General features: G+C 46.1%; 1 protein-coding gene across 2 annotated transcripts in view; it reads right to left on the reverse strand.

The window, feature by feature from the left end:
* PSME4 (proteasome activator subunit 4) overlaps positions 1-13,029 on the reverse strand; it is a 51,053-nt gene that overhangs the window by 36,497 nt on the left and 1,527 nt on the right. The window contains exon 2 of one of the 2 annotated variants that reach the window (XM_033056565.2): positions 9,496-9,607. Coding sequence is in view for 1 of the 2 variants with exons in the window: in XM_033056564.2 (XP_032912455.1) it covers positions 4,320-4,492 (173 nt within the window). In the remaining variant the exon portion in view is untranslated. Of the gene's footprint in view, positions 1-4,319; positions 4,528-9,495; positions 9,608-13,029 lie in introns of those variants that run through there. The other variant, XM_033056564.2, reaches the window with a different exon arrangement.

Below are 13,029 nucleotides of genomic sequence, written 5' to 3' on the forward strand. Positions count from 1 at the left end.
AAGGGGTCAATTATTTGTATTAATCCAGCTGAGCATTAAGGCAGTGGCATAAAATAAATACTTCTAGAAAGGGGTGCTCAGCCTTCTCCTCAAGATTGAACAAGAAAAATCTGTTAGAGGGGAACTGCAATATTTTCAGAACATCCCTTCAGAAGGGATGAAATACCACCCTCACTAAATAAAAGAATAGAGGCACAACTTGATAAACTCTGAAGGGTGCCCAGGGGTCAATCAGTCCATCATAGAAATGGTGTTTCTTCAGGATAATTGGGTTATTGGGGGAAAAAATAATTGTAGAACTAAACTGTTGTAAAATAAAAGGTAACACTTCTGGAAGCAGATAATACTACATTGAGATGACACCTGAAATCTTAAATCCACTGCCTTTTTGACTGCTTTGAGATTTTACAAGTTCTTACCCTGCAAAAAGGACAAAATTATGGGGAAAAAAACCCAAAACCCAACAAATAAAACACACCCACACAACATATAAATCGTGATTAAGAAGTGAAAATTCTGTTTCCAACTCCAGCCTTTCTGTACAGAGTACAGGATCCCTGGAGATTACAAAAAAAAAGAAACCATCAAGCCAATTGCCCAGTCTCAGACTGCTGGGTATCCAATCTCTCTCCACAGTACAATAGGCCTATTTTTAGGAAGTGTACTATGGTATCATGTGGCCATCCCAAACTGCCCTAGAAAGTTGGCTGCTCTGCTACAGTTAAAAATTCCCTCTCCTCCAGAGGCTGAGCAGCACACCCCCTGAATTCCTGGCTCTCCATCTGCATTTCCCAGCACACAGGACAGGATCAGGACTGGTTTAAAGCTCGGTTTTTGATAAATGATGTGAAAAGCAATGAATCACGCTCAGCAGGACTGCTTAAATCACATGTACATGTACACAGCACACACATCCCTCACACAGCCAAAGAAAGCTTCTGTTTCCCTGATAAAGATGAGAGAAAGATGTCAAACAAGACTTTTAGGCAATAGTGATTAAAATAGTTGGCAAAGTCCCACGGAGACATTTCCATCCTCGCTGTAACTTTGTGTCCTGTCATTCTCCCTCCAAACAGTTGAGCTGCGTTTTTTCCACACCTTAGAGCAAGGCAGTTGAATGTCATTTTATAAGTCTACAGCTGACAAGCACACAAAATAACATTGTCAGGGGCAGCAGTTGAGTCCTTCACCTTCCCACACCCCTGACTGCTGGAGCAGAAAGCACAGAAAGGCATTTGTGTGTTTGCCTGGCTGCAGAGTTAACTCCAAGTACAGTAACCATGAAATGTCCACACTACATTAATATGTTCATTTACTGACAATGTTTAGGTTTTTTTTCATTTTTAAAACAATCTATAAATCATGAAAGAGGGAGAAGTTGAGACAATGTATACTGCTGACCTGAAGACCATAAAAAAATTATGGAGCAAGACCAGTTAAGCAAATAATTTTGATGTAACCTGCTTTTCCCACACACGCTGTGGCAAGCTGAGATGAGCTATTCTGCTTTCACAACTGGTTAGGATTTTACAAGCTTTTACCAGACAAAGCTGGAGGAATTATTACAGATTTAGCTGCCAGTCTTTGGGGCAAGTTTCACTTGCTTCAGGAGCCTAATGAAATCATAAGTTACTCTCCTCAGAGGAGAGAAAGTTCTCTCACCACAGCCCATACACACATCCCAAAAGAACCAGGTGTCACCACTGAAAATGACCCATAAAAGAATTATTCAAATCAGCTTACAGACATTATGACAGATAAATTCCTACTCTGCCTCTTTTCTGTCCCCTCCCTGCTAAGTTGGTGACATCAGACAGCTGAAACAGCTGGTCTGAAGATAAATATGTGCAAGTCATGGTTCCAGCTGTGGGGGGTATAAAACACACACAGTTCAGCTGTCATTCTGAAAGAGTGCTCAAATTTTTAATTCATAAAAAGATCTGAGTTTCACTTTCATTCTCTCCTGTGGCACAGAGCTGCAAAAAGCTGAGGAGGTGTAACTGTGCAGGTGTATCATCTGCTTGCCACTGCTTGCTTTGCTCATCTGTAGGCACACATAGCCCAGTTTGTATTAACATTTGGATCTGTGCAATAAATAAAGACATAAATTATTGCACAGAACACTGCAAGAATTACAGCCTTTGCAATTCAGACATTGGCAGTGAATCTAAGCAGCCATCATGCCACTATGAAGATTCAGAGCAATTTCTTTTTATTAATTATAGCTTTTTTCAGGAGGGGAATAAAGGGAACAAGGCAATTTGGAGATGAGTCCCTGACTATCAAGAGACAGCAGAAAATTGGATTCTACTGTCATGAACACCACAGGCTGTTTTACCTACATCTGAACCTTTGCTTCTGCATTTCACAGAATGACAGAATGGTTTGGGATGGAAGGGACCTTAAAGCCCATCCAGTGCAGTGCCCTGCCATGGGTAAGGACAACTCCCACTGTCCCAGGCTACACCAGGCCCTGCCATGGGTAAGGACAACTCCCACTGTCCCAGGCTGCTCCATGCCCTGCCATGGGTAAGGACAACTCCCACTATCCCAGACTGCTCCATGCCCTGTCCAGCCTGGCCTTGGGCACTTCCAGGGATCCAGGGGTAGCCACAGCTGCTCTGGGTACCCTGTGCCAGCCCTGCCCACCCTGACAGAGAATTCCTTGCCAGTATCCCATCCCATTCCCCCTTGTCCCACCACTCCAAACAGTCCCTCTCCTCTGTCTGCTCCCTTCAGGGTCTTCCCTTTTCCAGGCTAACAATCCCCATTCTCCCAGCCTTTTATTTATCCCTAGAAGTACTCTCTCAAGTCAAACCGAGCAGCAGCACATCTCTCACATTAACTACACCAGCTTATTTTTTACACCAAGCCCACTGCTTCCTTCCCTGCCCACACCAAACACACTCAGAGCCTCCCTGTATCTAAAATGCCACAAAGAAAAAATCTCGGCACCAACAGGCATCAGACAAGCTGCAAACACTCACAATGAACTCAGACTTCAAAGTGTAGGTGGAAAACCACAAATTGGAGCCTGCTGACCTTTCTGTGATTCATAAAGCGGCACAGCAGTGGTTCCCAACAGGCCAAATTCAGTGCCCTGGAGCCTGAAGTGGTAACAGCAATTGCCATTTACAGAGTGAGTAACAGGGTGATCCTGAGGCACACTTGGAATGCGTTTTTGTGCCTATTTAGCTAAATCTCATCTTTCTCACAGCGGGGACGCCTAAGTTTACTTCAACTCGGTGGGAAAAGGAAGTTCCAGCACAGGTGCAGGCAACAGGTACCACTGAAACCAGGATGAGCTGGCAGATGGCTGGGGGGGTGGAAAGGGAAGCAGCGTTGAACTGGTTCCAAGCAGGTTCAAACTGTCACATAACACAAACATGTGAGTCATTTTGCAACCACCGCTGTAATTCTATCTAAGACTGCCTCTTGGGAAACAGAAAGACACTCACATTCCAATACAGCCTTCGACTGAGAAACGTATATTCAATTCTCAACTGATATTGTAAAAAAAGGACTTATGTAAGGCGAGAAGTTGTAAGTGAGTGAGTGTTTCGAAACGGTTCAAAACACACGTACTTTGTTGTTTCTGGCACACAGGAAACGCTGTTTGCGAAGGCACACACAGCATTTAGCAACAAACACGATAAACATCCACAGAATTTACTGATTGGAGCTACAGGACTCACTGTCATATGATGCCATGCCCGGTGCCAGAGCGTCCCGAATAAAACAGGGTCAAGTGTACTCGGTAAAATTCACGAGAAGAAACCTATGTAGTACTCGGAGCTATCTATGAAACCACTGTACAAAACCACCTTGCCAGCACACACGGCACAAACTGATGTACAGCCAAGATATCAAGGGCACCAGCGGTGTTTACACAGCACTAAGCCAGAATTTAATCCTGCCAGCACTGACCTAGCAAATCGCCTGACTTGAGAAACACCCCGTGCCCCTAGAGCAGAAGTTACACAGAGATTTTATCAACTCGCCCAAGAAGGGGAGAGGTGGCCAAACAGGCGTTAAAAAACAGACACGCATTAAAAATAAAAGCGGGAGTTAAAGGCTCGCAGGATTCGGAAGTCCCAGAGGCGGCAGGCGGGCTGTGGCGGCCGGAGCCACCTTTGTCCCGGTTTCCGATGTGGCAGCGCCGGCCTGGTGCGGGGCAGGGACGGGGCCGGGAGCGCCGGCCGGGCCGGGCCCCCCGGTCCGTTATGAGGGAGGCGGGCACGGCTCGCTAAAGCAGGGCAGGGCAAGGCAAAGACGCGAGGCTCGCAGCCCCAGGCCCCGCTCCCCGTCCCGACACTCACGTCGAGAGCTTCCTGGTCCAGAAGAGCCCGCCGGGCCACAGCTCCTGCAGCTGCACGGCGCGGGCCAGGTTGCCCTTGATGTGCTCCAGGAAGCGGGCGGCCTCCGCCTCCAGGCGCTCGCCGTAGGGCAGCAGCTTGTTGTAGACGATCTCCTTCTGCGGCGGCCGGGCCATGTCGGCGCTGCCCGCGGAGGGCCGGTGACCGCGGCCGCCGCGCCCCGCTCGGCTCCGCGCCCCGCCGGGCTCCGCGCCGCTCACTTCCGGCGGAAGGCGGGCCCGGGGCGGCTCCGGGGCTCGGCGGCCCCGGCGCTGAGGGGGCGGGCAGGCCGCGCTGCCCTCCCGGCTGCGGGGCTCTGGGTGGTGGTAACAAGCCCTTCTCCTCGGGCTGCCGCCGGCAGCTCGGAGCGCTGTCACCGGCAGGGAAGCATCGGTGTGGGGCGGGCAGGGGGCGGCGCTGCGGATAACGGGGCAGCGCCCGTCCCTGCCGAGGGACAGTTCCCACAGCGGACGGGCTCGGTGTGGCTGACACCCAGCCGTGGGAATGGGTGATCATCTCTGCCAGCCTAATTGATTCGGTGGCGCCGCAATTAGCCCCGCGGTTTGATAGCAGATTGCGCGGCTGCCTAAGAGGCTTATTTGAAATAATAGCGCTAGTCAGGAGCGCAGAGCTCGCCCGCGGGCCGTGGGTGTGGGATAAACTGCTGAGGGATATGTGATAACAGCGCTGATAGCTGTTATCTCCAGCTGTTCCTAATAGAATTGAATTTCCCCTCAAGAGTTACATCCTGGCCGTACAACAGCTGCAAACTGATTAGATTTAGAGCTACTGACAAGGGCAAATCCTTTATGCTCAAACTAGCTTAAAATTAAAAAAAAATTAAGATAGCTAACTAAATTCTGGAACGCGACAGGGAGAGGAGAAACACCACAGGAAAGCAGAGTATGACAGGCAAAGGCATGGTGGCATCGCTTCCTTCACCCTCCTAGACCTGTATTTTCAATAAAGGAAGCACCAGGATTCTGTTTGCTGTCCCATCCTCCTGAAATACTCTTCCATTCCTAGAAGATTTTTGTGTGACACGGTCTGGTGGGTCACATCTATCAACTTTCACATGATTACAAAATAGCTGCACTTCACTAAAACCTTCCACAGGGACTTGACAGTAGTGTTGCCTCATATCTGCGTGAGGCAAAACAATTCATAGATGAATCTCTGCCCTTTCTGGCTGGGATTGAAAATGAAACTTGAGCATGGCCAGCTTTCTGTGGGGATAAAGTACATCTTGGCTTAGCGTTTTTCTGGTGAAAACAGAAATAAATAGTACAAAATGAACAGTTTTATCACGAATTCAGTCAAGGATAAATTGACCCAAAAACCAGCATCTATGGTTAGGGAAAAGGGTGAATGAAAATACATGTGTGTTGAAACTGAAAAATCTAAAATTACTTATTTTCTGTCACTGACAGGCAATTCTTGGTAATCACAATGGTGACTTGTTCAGACATTTCCAACGTGGGAAAGTGTTTGTGAAATTTGAAGCATAGAGTTTATTTGGACTTGGAGGGGGGAAAAAAAATCAAAATTCTAGCGCAATTTTCTGAAATTGAAGTTGGCAGGTACACCAGGAGCTTCACAGCTGCGTTCTGCTGCTTTGTAGCCATGTTGTAAAAAATGACTCCCGCCCTTCTAACCCAAGATAAAACTAAGCCTCGATTTTTCAGGCATTTTGGAGCATTTGTGGTGTGAATGAACACCTCTGAAGCTCAGGGAGCTGTTCTGCCCGAGCCAACAAGCTCAGACACGAGTGCCTTCCACCAGGATTAAACACTCACCTTTTGGGGGGAAAACGTGCCAAGTTGTGTGATCAGCACCTGCTAACTCATCTCATCTCTGTGTTCAGAGTGAAACAAGGGGAGAGGAGATTCCTGCTCCATTCATAATTACATACCTGCAGTGCTTGCTTTTTGAATGTGTTTTCTGCATGTTGATCCATTTACAAATTATTTTAAAACCCCTAATCCTTTCCCCTCCCTTCTCTGCCACCATTCTGCTCTTTAAAAAGCAGAGAGGGAAAAAAAAAAAAAGATCCACTTTGCCAAGTGAGTCAAAAATAAATGTGTTGTTCGAGTTTGCAATATGTTTTGGCTGCAGCAGGGTGTGAGAGCACATTTGGTTCCCCCGTCAGATGATGAAGGACGGGGCTTTCATAACACAGGACCCGTCTGTGCCACTCCACATCAACAGCTTCCTCCTCTCCTATTAAGTAGGAGGAATATGAATTGCCAGCAAGCCAAATGTGGCAGCCACCTGTTGGTTTTGGCATTGCCTGCTGAGGAGTGACGAATCCCAGTGGTGTGGTGTGAGGAGAACACAGTCTCCCATTCATGGGGAGCTCGGGGTGCTCTGGGGGCTGTTCACCTGCTTTTCCACCCAAGTTAAAAGCTGGGTAATTTTTGAGTGGCAGATTTCAGGCTATTTTTCAGGGATAAAAATGGAGAGGGACATTTCACAAGGACCTGGAGTGACAGGACAAGGGGGGATGGCTTCAAACTGTGAGGATGGGGAGGCCCTGGCATCGGGAAGCTGTGGCTGCTCCATCCCTGGCAGTGTCCAAGGCCAGCCTGGGATGGTGGAAGGTGTCCCTGCCCACTGGATAGGGGTGGAACTGGATGGGCCAAAGGTGCCAAAGAGGCAACCCAGAAACATCCCTGTCACATAAACTTCTATTTTACAGAGAATTTGTCTATTTGGGGGATGAGGGCAAGAGTAATTACAGCATCTGAATGAGGAACTTAAAGTTTCCTGTGTAGTATGGGACAAAAATAGGCTCTTCTGAAGTGTGATTCAGAGGAACTAATTTTAGATCCCTAAAATAAGGCTGTCTAAATACTCCATGACATGTTTCCAGTTGGATGGGGAGGCGGGTTCAGTGTCACCTACAGCGCAGACGCTGAATATTGTTCTTTTTCTGCAGTGCCTGTTGGGATCTCTGTGTTCCCATGTAAGTGGAACATTTCTGTTGAGCAGAAACAAGAGGCCCTGGTGAGGAGGTTCAAGTGTTCTTATGGGCACCTGTGTAATTTTTAAAGCTCTATTACATAGACAAGGCTGACCACATAGCTGCAGCACTGTTATCCTTCACTTTACATTCCCAGTGATTCTGTTTGTGGGAGTTAAATCCATCCTCAATTATATCCACTCATAAAGTATTGTTTGTCCCTGCTGTGTTTGCAATGGACAGTCTTTGTACAAGCTCAGGATCTCAATTCTCCTTGGAGAAATAAATTAATTTATAGCAAAAGTGGTTTTTCCTCTCCACTCCCTGGATTTGTTCTCTTTTGGTGCCTTATTGCCTAAGATTTGGAGAGCATAATTGTCCCAAATCCACAGCAGAAATTCTGCCTGTGACAGCTTGTTTCCTCTACATGTCTGAAACTCCCAAAGATATCCCTGGAAACTATTGTGCCTGCAGGAAGAAAAAGCAATAGACTTGAGCCTTTCTGTAAAAGGTTCTTTCCAAATTACTCACAGCTATTTGAAATAAATAATAATTCCCTGGACATGACAGAAATGCAGCCAACTCTGGGGAAGGAGACATTAGGGCTATTTTTCTGCTCCTCTTGAGCCACTGAGATGGATTTTTCTGTCTCACTCTCTTGCCAAACAGAAACCAGCCCCAGAGGAGCATGTGGTGACAGCAGACTTGCAGTGGTTATTCCTAGGGATCCTGCTGTTCTAGGAAACCAAGGAAGCACAGTCCCTTGGCAGCCTGCAGCCACTCACAGAGAAACTGCTCATTACACACTTGGTGTCTGGTGCAGCTGCCCTGTGTTTGCCAGGGAGGATTGTGACACACCTTACCCCAAGTGCCTGGGTAGCTGATCACATTTATTGTTTTTAAGTGGCAAATGCATCTCTTGTGGCTTCATCTGCAGTTCTCTGGTTTGTCTGTTCCTTGTCAAGATGAAAAATTGGCAATGTCTATTTAAAAATAAAGTTTAAAAAAAAGTCTAAGGTCTGTTTTTCCAACCCAGGGTAAATCAAGTAACAAACAAAAATAAAATCTTTGCTCAGGTTTTCAGTCTTGCTTCAAGCAGCATTCAGCACAAATAATTGTGTTTATTGTGGCCATAGCTCAAGTAGTTGTTCAGGCTTTAATTCTGTGGGTGGATTGTGTGTTCACTGTTTGGACATGTGGATCAGAAGTATTTAAATATTTATGAATTCTGGAGGAGAAGCAAGCTCACTTAAACATCCCCTTAAGCAACCAATCCTTTCTCTCCTGCTAAAGAATTATCTATCCTTTGCTCCTGGCCGAGTTGTTTTGTGCATGGAATCTGGAAGGGAGACTTTTTGGCACGTTTCTAAAGCAGCAGCTTCTCTCATGGGGTGTTAGGGAGACACCCAGCAGATTAACAAACCTTTGGGAGGATCCCATGGAACAAACTCGGAGCTCTCTGCTGTTCACTTGGTCTAACCTGGCATGTTGTTTATGTCTACGCTCTGGAAAAGTGGGGATAATAAGTGCAATTGTGCCAGGGGCATGATTATGGTAGTGCTGGCCTGCTGACTAACACCAGGATTCCAGGAACTGTAAATTGGTTTATTATTGTCCCAGCTATCCCATTAAGAAGAGTTCAAGGTGAAACAATGACTGTAAATTAACGCTTCCTTACAACCTCGGAAACATTAAGTGTCAGAAAGGCCTTTCAGGATAGAAGGAATGCTCCAATTAGAGCGCACAGGAGGCCTGTAAATTCAGGGATATCCCAGGGAGAGGAAAAAGTTGCTTTTGCCACGTTTGTGCGTTGTTATTTCAGGGCCAAGCCCAGTGGAAAGCTGAGCCTTGCTCAGTACAAAGGCAGCAGCTGCCCTTCTGCTGGGCAAAGCACTGAGAACTGAAAGAGCTGAGGGGATTTAGAAAATTCAAGTGAGAAACAGAACCTGCCTTGAACAAAAAGAGCAGGAAGAAGACAGCTTGTAATCTGCAGAGAGGGCCCTGCAGGACAATCCGGTGGGCGTTCACTGTGGCTGTGATACCACTATCTACAACCCCCATGTGTTTTCCTTTTCAGTAGTACTGCAGTGCATGGATACAGAACCTGATTCATGCTTTCTTGGCTTTGCCAAATGCCTGCTCAAATCCTCCAGCCATGCTCTGAATTAATCTGCTTACCCAAAGGCATTGCTGGGAACCTGGTTGTCCTTGGAGATTCCAGCCCCCCTTTGCCTGGGAAAGAGGGAGCCATCAGCATCTGGAGTGGTGTTAGCAGGAGGCTTGACAGGCTCTGAAATGAGAAGAAACTGAGCCAGAATCACTCTGGTTACCCCTAAATATCCTCAGCAAATGAGCACCTCTGAAAAGCAGGGAGTTCTGAGATGGGAAGTCGGGAGCAAAGCGAATTTGGGGTGGTGTCAGAGGTGTTTCCAAGTTCAGAGCACCCAAGAGCTGGATGTGCACAGCACCTCTGCATCACAGCAGCTGCAGCACCCTGGGTGCAGCCACAGGGTGCAGCCAGGGCCAGCAGCACAGGGCACCTGAGCCTGCACTGCACAAACAAGGGATGGCATCCACCAGCTCTCCAGGGCTTTTCAGGGAGCAGCTGGTACCAGCACGGTTATTTTGTGGAGTATCTGCTTGAGGTGCCCTCACTGTGAGTTTCTGGAAGTTAGATACTCACTGAAGTAGCCTTATTTTCCCACTAGATTCCCAGCCTAGGGGCCTTTTTCTCTCTGCAGCCCCTGCAAATGTTTATTTTTTCCAGGAAAGTTTCTTTCAGTTCGTTTCAGACTGGCCTCAGCCTTTGCTGCGGAAATGTGCAAGAACATTTTCCTGTGACAAGAGCAAAACTCAGAACTGAAGATTAAGAACTGCATACTCCTACTTCCCCCCTGCACACTCTCCATTTTCTTAGTTCACAGGCAGACATCCTGAGTCACAGGCTATTTCGTTCTGTTTAATAGCGCTAAATGGGTTTTTCATCCCCTCATTCATCTGCTTTTTAAGCTCATTATGTTCTGGCATCATGTTCTGCAGCAGTAATTTCTGATTCATGCACAGTGTGAAAAGTTGTTCCCTTCTGATTGTTGTTAACTTTTTATCTGGGAATTTTTTGAGTTGTTCTGTGTGAGAAATAACAAGGCCATCTATGATTACACAGAGCTGTGTGGTCTACAAAAGTCACGCTGATTCTTCCTGTTTTACCAGAACCATGAAAATTCCTGCTAGGTTGGATGGGGAAGGTGCCATCAAGTTATAAAGATGGATGGAAGTTTGGGACTGAGCATCCCTCCTTTCAAAGGGCAGAGAGCATCTTTCTCCACCCAGATGCTGACTTTCACCAAGTTTGCCACAAGTAAATGTCTTTGACTCATACTTTTGTTCACACTTGGAGAGTGAAATCCAGAAGTTACCCAAACAGTGAAACACTAATCAGTTTGGTGAGACTTTCTCTGATGGCACAGGCTGCACTAACACAGGGCAGGATTCTGAAATACTCACTCTTTTCTCCTTGTTGCTTTTGAGAAGAAATAAAGGTCTAATGCAATTAAGGAGAATGAATCAAATACTTTCACAGAGCTGCAAAATGCACTGCTGTCAACCCACCTCCCTGAGAAACCATTCCTTTAGCAACCCATGCTCTTTTGTGTGATCTTAGATCTTTTGTAGAGCCCTGAATCCTCCCTAAATTTGACAGCATTGTTCTGGCAGCTGTGGGAAGGGTGATGCTCAAAATTTCCTGTTTCAATGGGAATAAAAAACTCGCTGCCTTAAATGACCACATCTCCTCCTCCTCAGCATGTGCAAGAGGAGAAAACATAAGGGTAGAATCTCAATGTTTTCCTCAAATGTTCATGAGTTTCCTGGGAATGGATATTTCATAAATCAAATGTTGGATCAATCTGCTTTCCCATCAAAACCATTTAAATGTAGGAGTTACAGTAGGTGGGGTTGTGTTTGGATTTAGTCATCGAGCCAAGACTGACTTGACCCTTCATGCCAGCAGAGGACTCACAGAATTAACCCCAAATTCAACCTGATTCCTGTGCTTTGCTTTGGTACTGAATAGATTTTTTTTAAATATATATCAATGAAAATACTTCTAACAGCTTAATTTAGACTGAAAAATTTTGAACTTTGTTTTCATGTGGTTTTATTGGTGGAGGTTTAGAGGCTTGCTGCCCAACTTAAAAAATAAAAGCTCCTTTCATAGAAACTGTGATAGGTCTTCATGCCCTACAGAATCAGGGTATGATACAAAAATTAAACAAAAAATAACACCAAATCTAAACAATATAGTCTAGCCAGAGGAAAAGAACAGGCTCACAGTTTTGGATGTGCTACCTTATGTAAGCAGTCCGGGATTTTGGAGCACGAGGGACAAATTTAGGTCCCATCGGCACAGTTTGGCATCGCTCCTGAAATCTGATCTGTGTGGGTGTGACTCACACCCTGCACAACACTCCCCTTGCTCAGGGGCTGCTGCACGGCTGGGGGGCTCTTCCCACACGGAGCACGTCCCTGGATTTGGATCCTGGAGTGTAAATGGATCAGGATACAAGTGTTGTATCCAGGTCACCGATGGGCACACTGTGGGCTCATCTATAAAGTCATTAATCACTCAACCACCAGAATAAAGCTCCCGAATAATCCCCCTTTGTGCCTGTCCTTTAGACTTCCAAATATAATCTGCAGTGCTAAAAAGAAAAAAGTTCCTGATAGCCAGGAAAAACTGGGAGATTAAGCCCTCCAAAAGGTTTCAGCATATTTGGATATTATGCAAATAATGCACTGCAAGAAAGGCCCTGAAGAAGCTTGTATTACTTTGAAGTGGAGGGAGCAATCCCATTAATCTTCATTCAGAAATGAGAAGCAAATACAATTCAGGAGAATAAAACCTTGTATGGGAACGAGGAAAAGAGGAAGACTAGCGAAAACGAGGAAAAGAGGAAGACTAGCGAAAAAGGTTAAAAGTTTATAATTTTGCCCGAAGAAGAAAACATAAAGGAGCAGCAGTGCATTACTTTACAGGACAGAGAAATAAAATCTGATTTGCATTACCATTGACAAAAAATAAGGAAAAAAAGCTGGAAAGGTCAAACTAAGTTTACATGGCTTCTAACCTTCTTACCTGATATTCCATGCTCCCTAGGTAACAGCAATAACCTGGCAACAGAAGCAGCATCCTTATAATTTATTTACCTGGAGGCTTTGGTGTCTTTTGGGAAACACTCATCAAAATCATCTGGGGACAGTTTGCAAGGTCTAGAGTTTGTTTCAGACAAACAGAGTTGCACAGCTACAGATACATCAAGAAACTTTTATGACAAGAAGTAGCAGGAGAGAGAAATGCAATCAGAGCAGGTTTGAGGAGGAGCCAGGTTACCTAAAAGCGGTGCAGAAAAAACAGCAGTGCAGTTAGAAGGTGAAGGATGACAGCAAGGTGGGAGGTTATGTGCCTGATGGGATATTTTCAAAGCAAGACAGAAATCCACACGAATGCCAAAAGCAGTCATTTTGGGAGCAGAAAAAAATCAAGAGTGTGCAGTGCTGTGAGGGGACAGCCATAACAAGGTGAGCTATAACCTCCACATGACCACCCCAAGAGCTCAGCAGCTGAGATGCCTCAATCAAAGATGGGATTTTTATTGGTAGTGGGCGGAGTCGGGGCACCAATGGGGCTGACCTTCCCAACCAGCCTCACCTGTG

This window comes from Catharus ustulatus, chromosome 3 (genome assembly GCF_009819885.2).
Source record: "Catharus ustulatus isolate bCatUst1 chromosome 3, bCatUst1.pri.v2, whole genome shotgun sequence".
In the NCBI taxonomy this organism is placed as follows: Eukaryota; Metazoa; Chordata; class Aves; order Passeriformes; family Turdidae; genus Catharus; species Catharus ustulatus.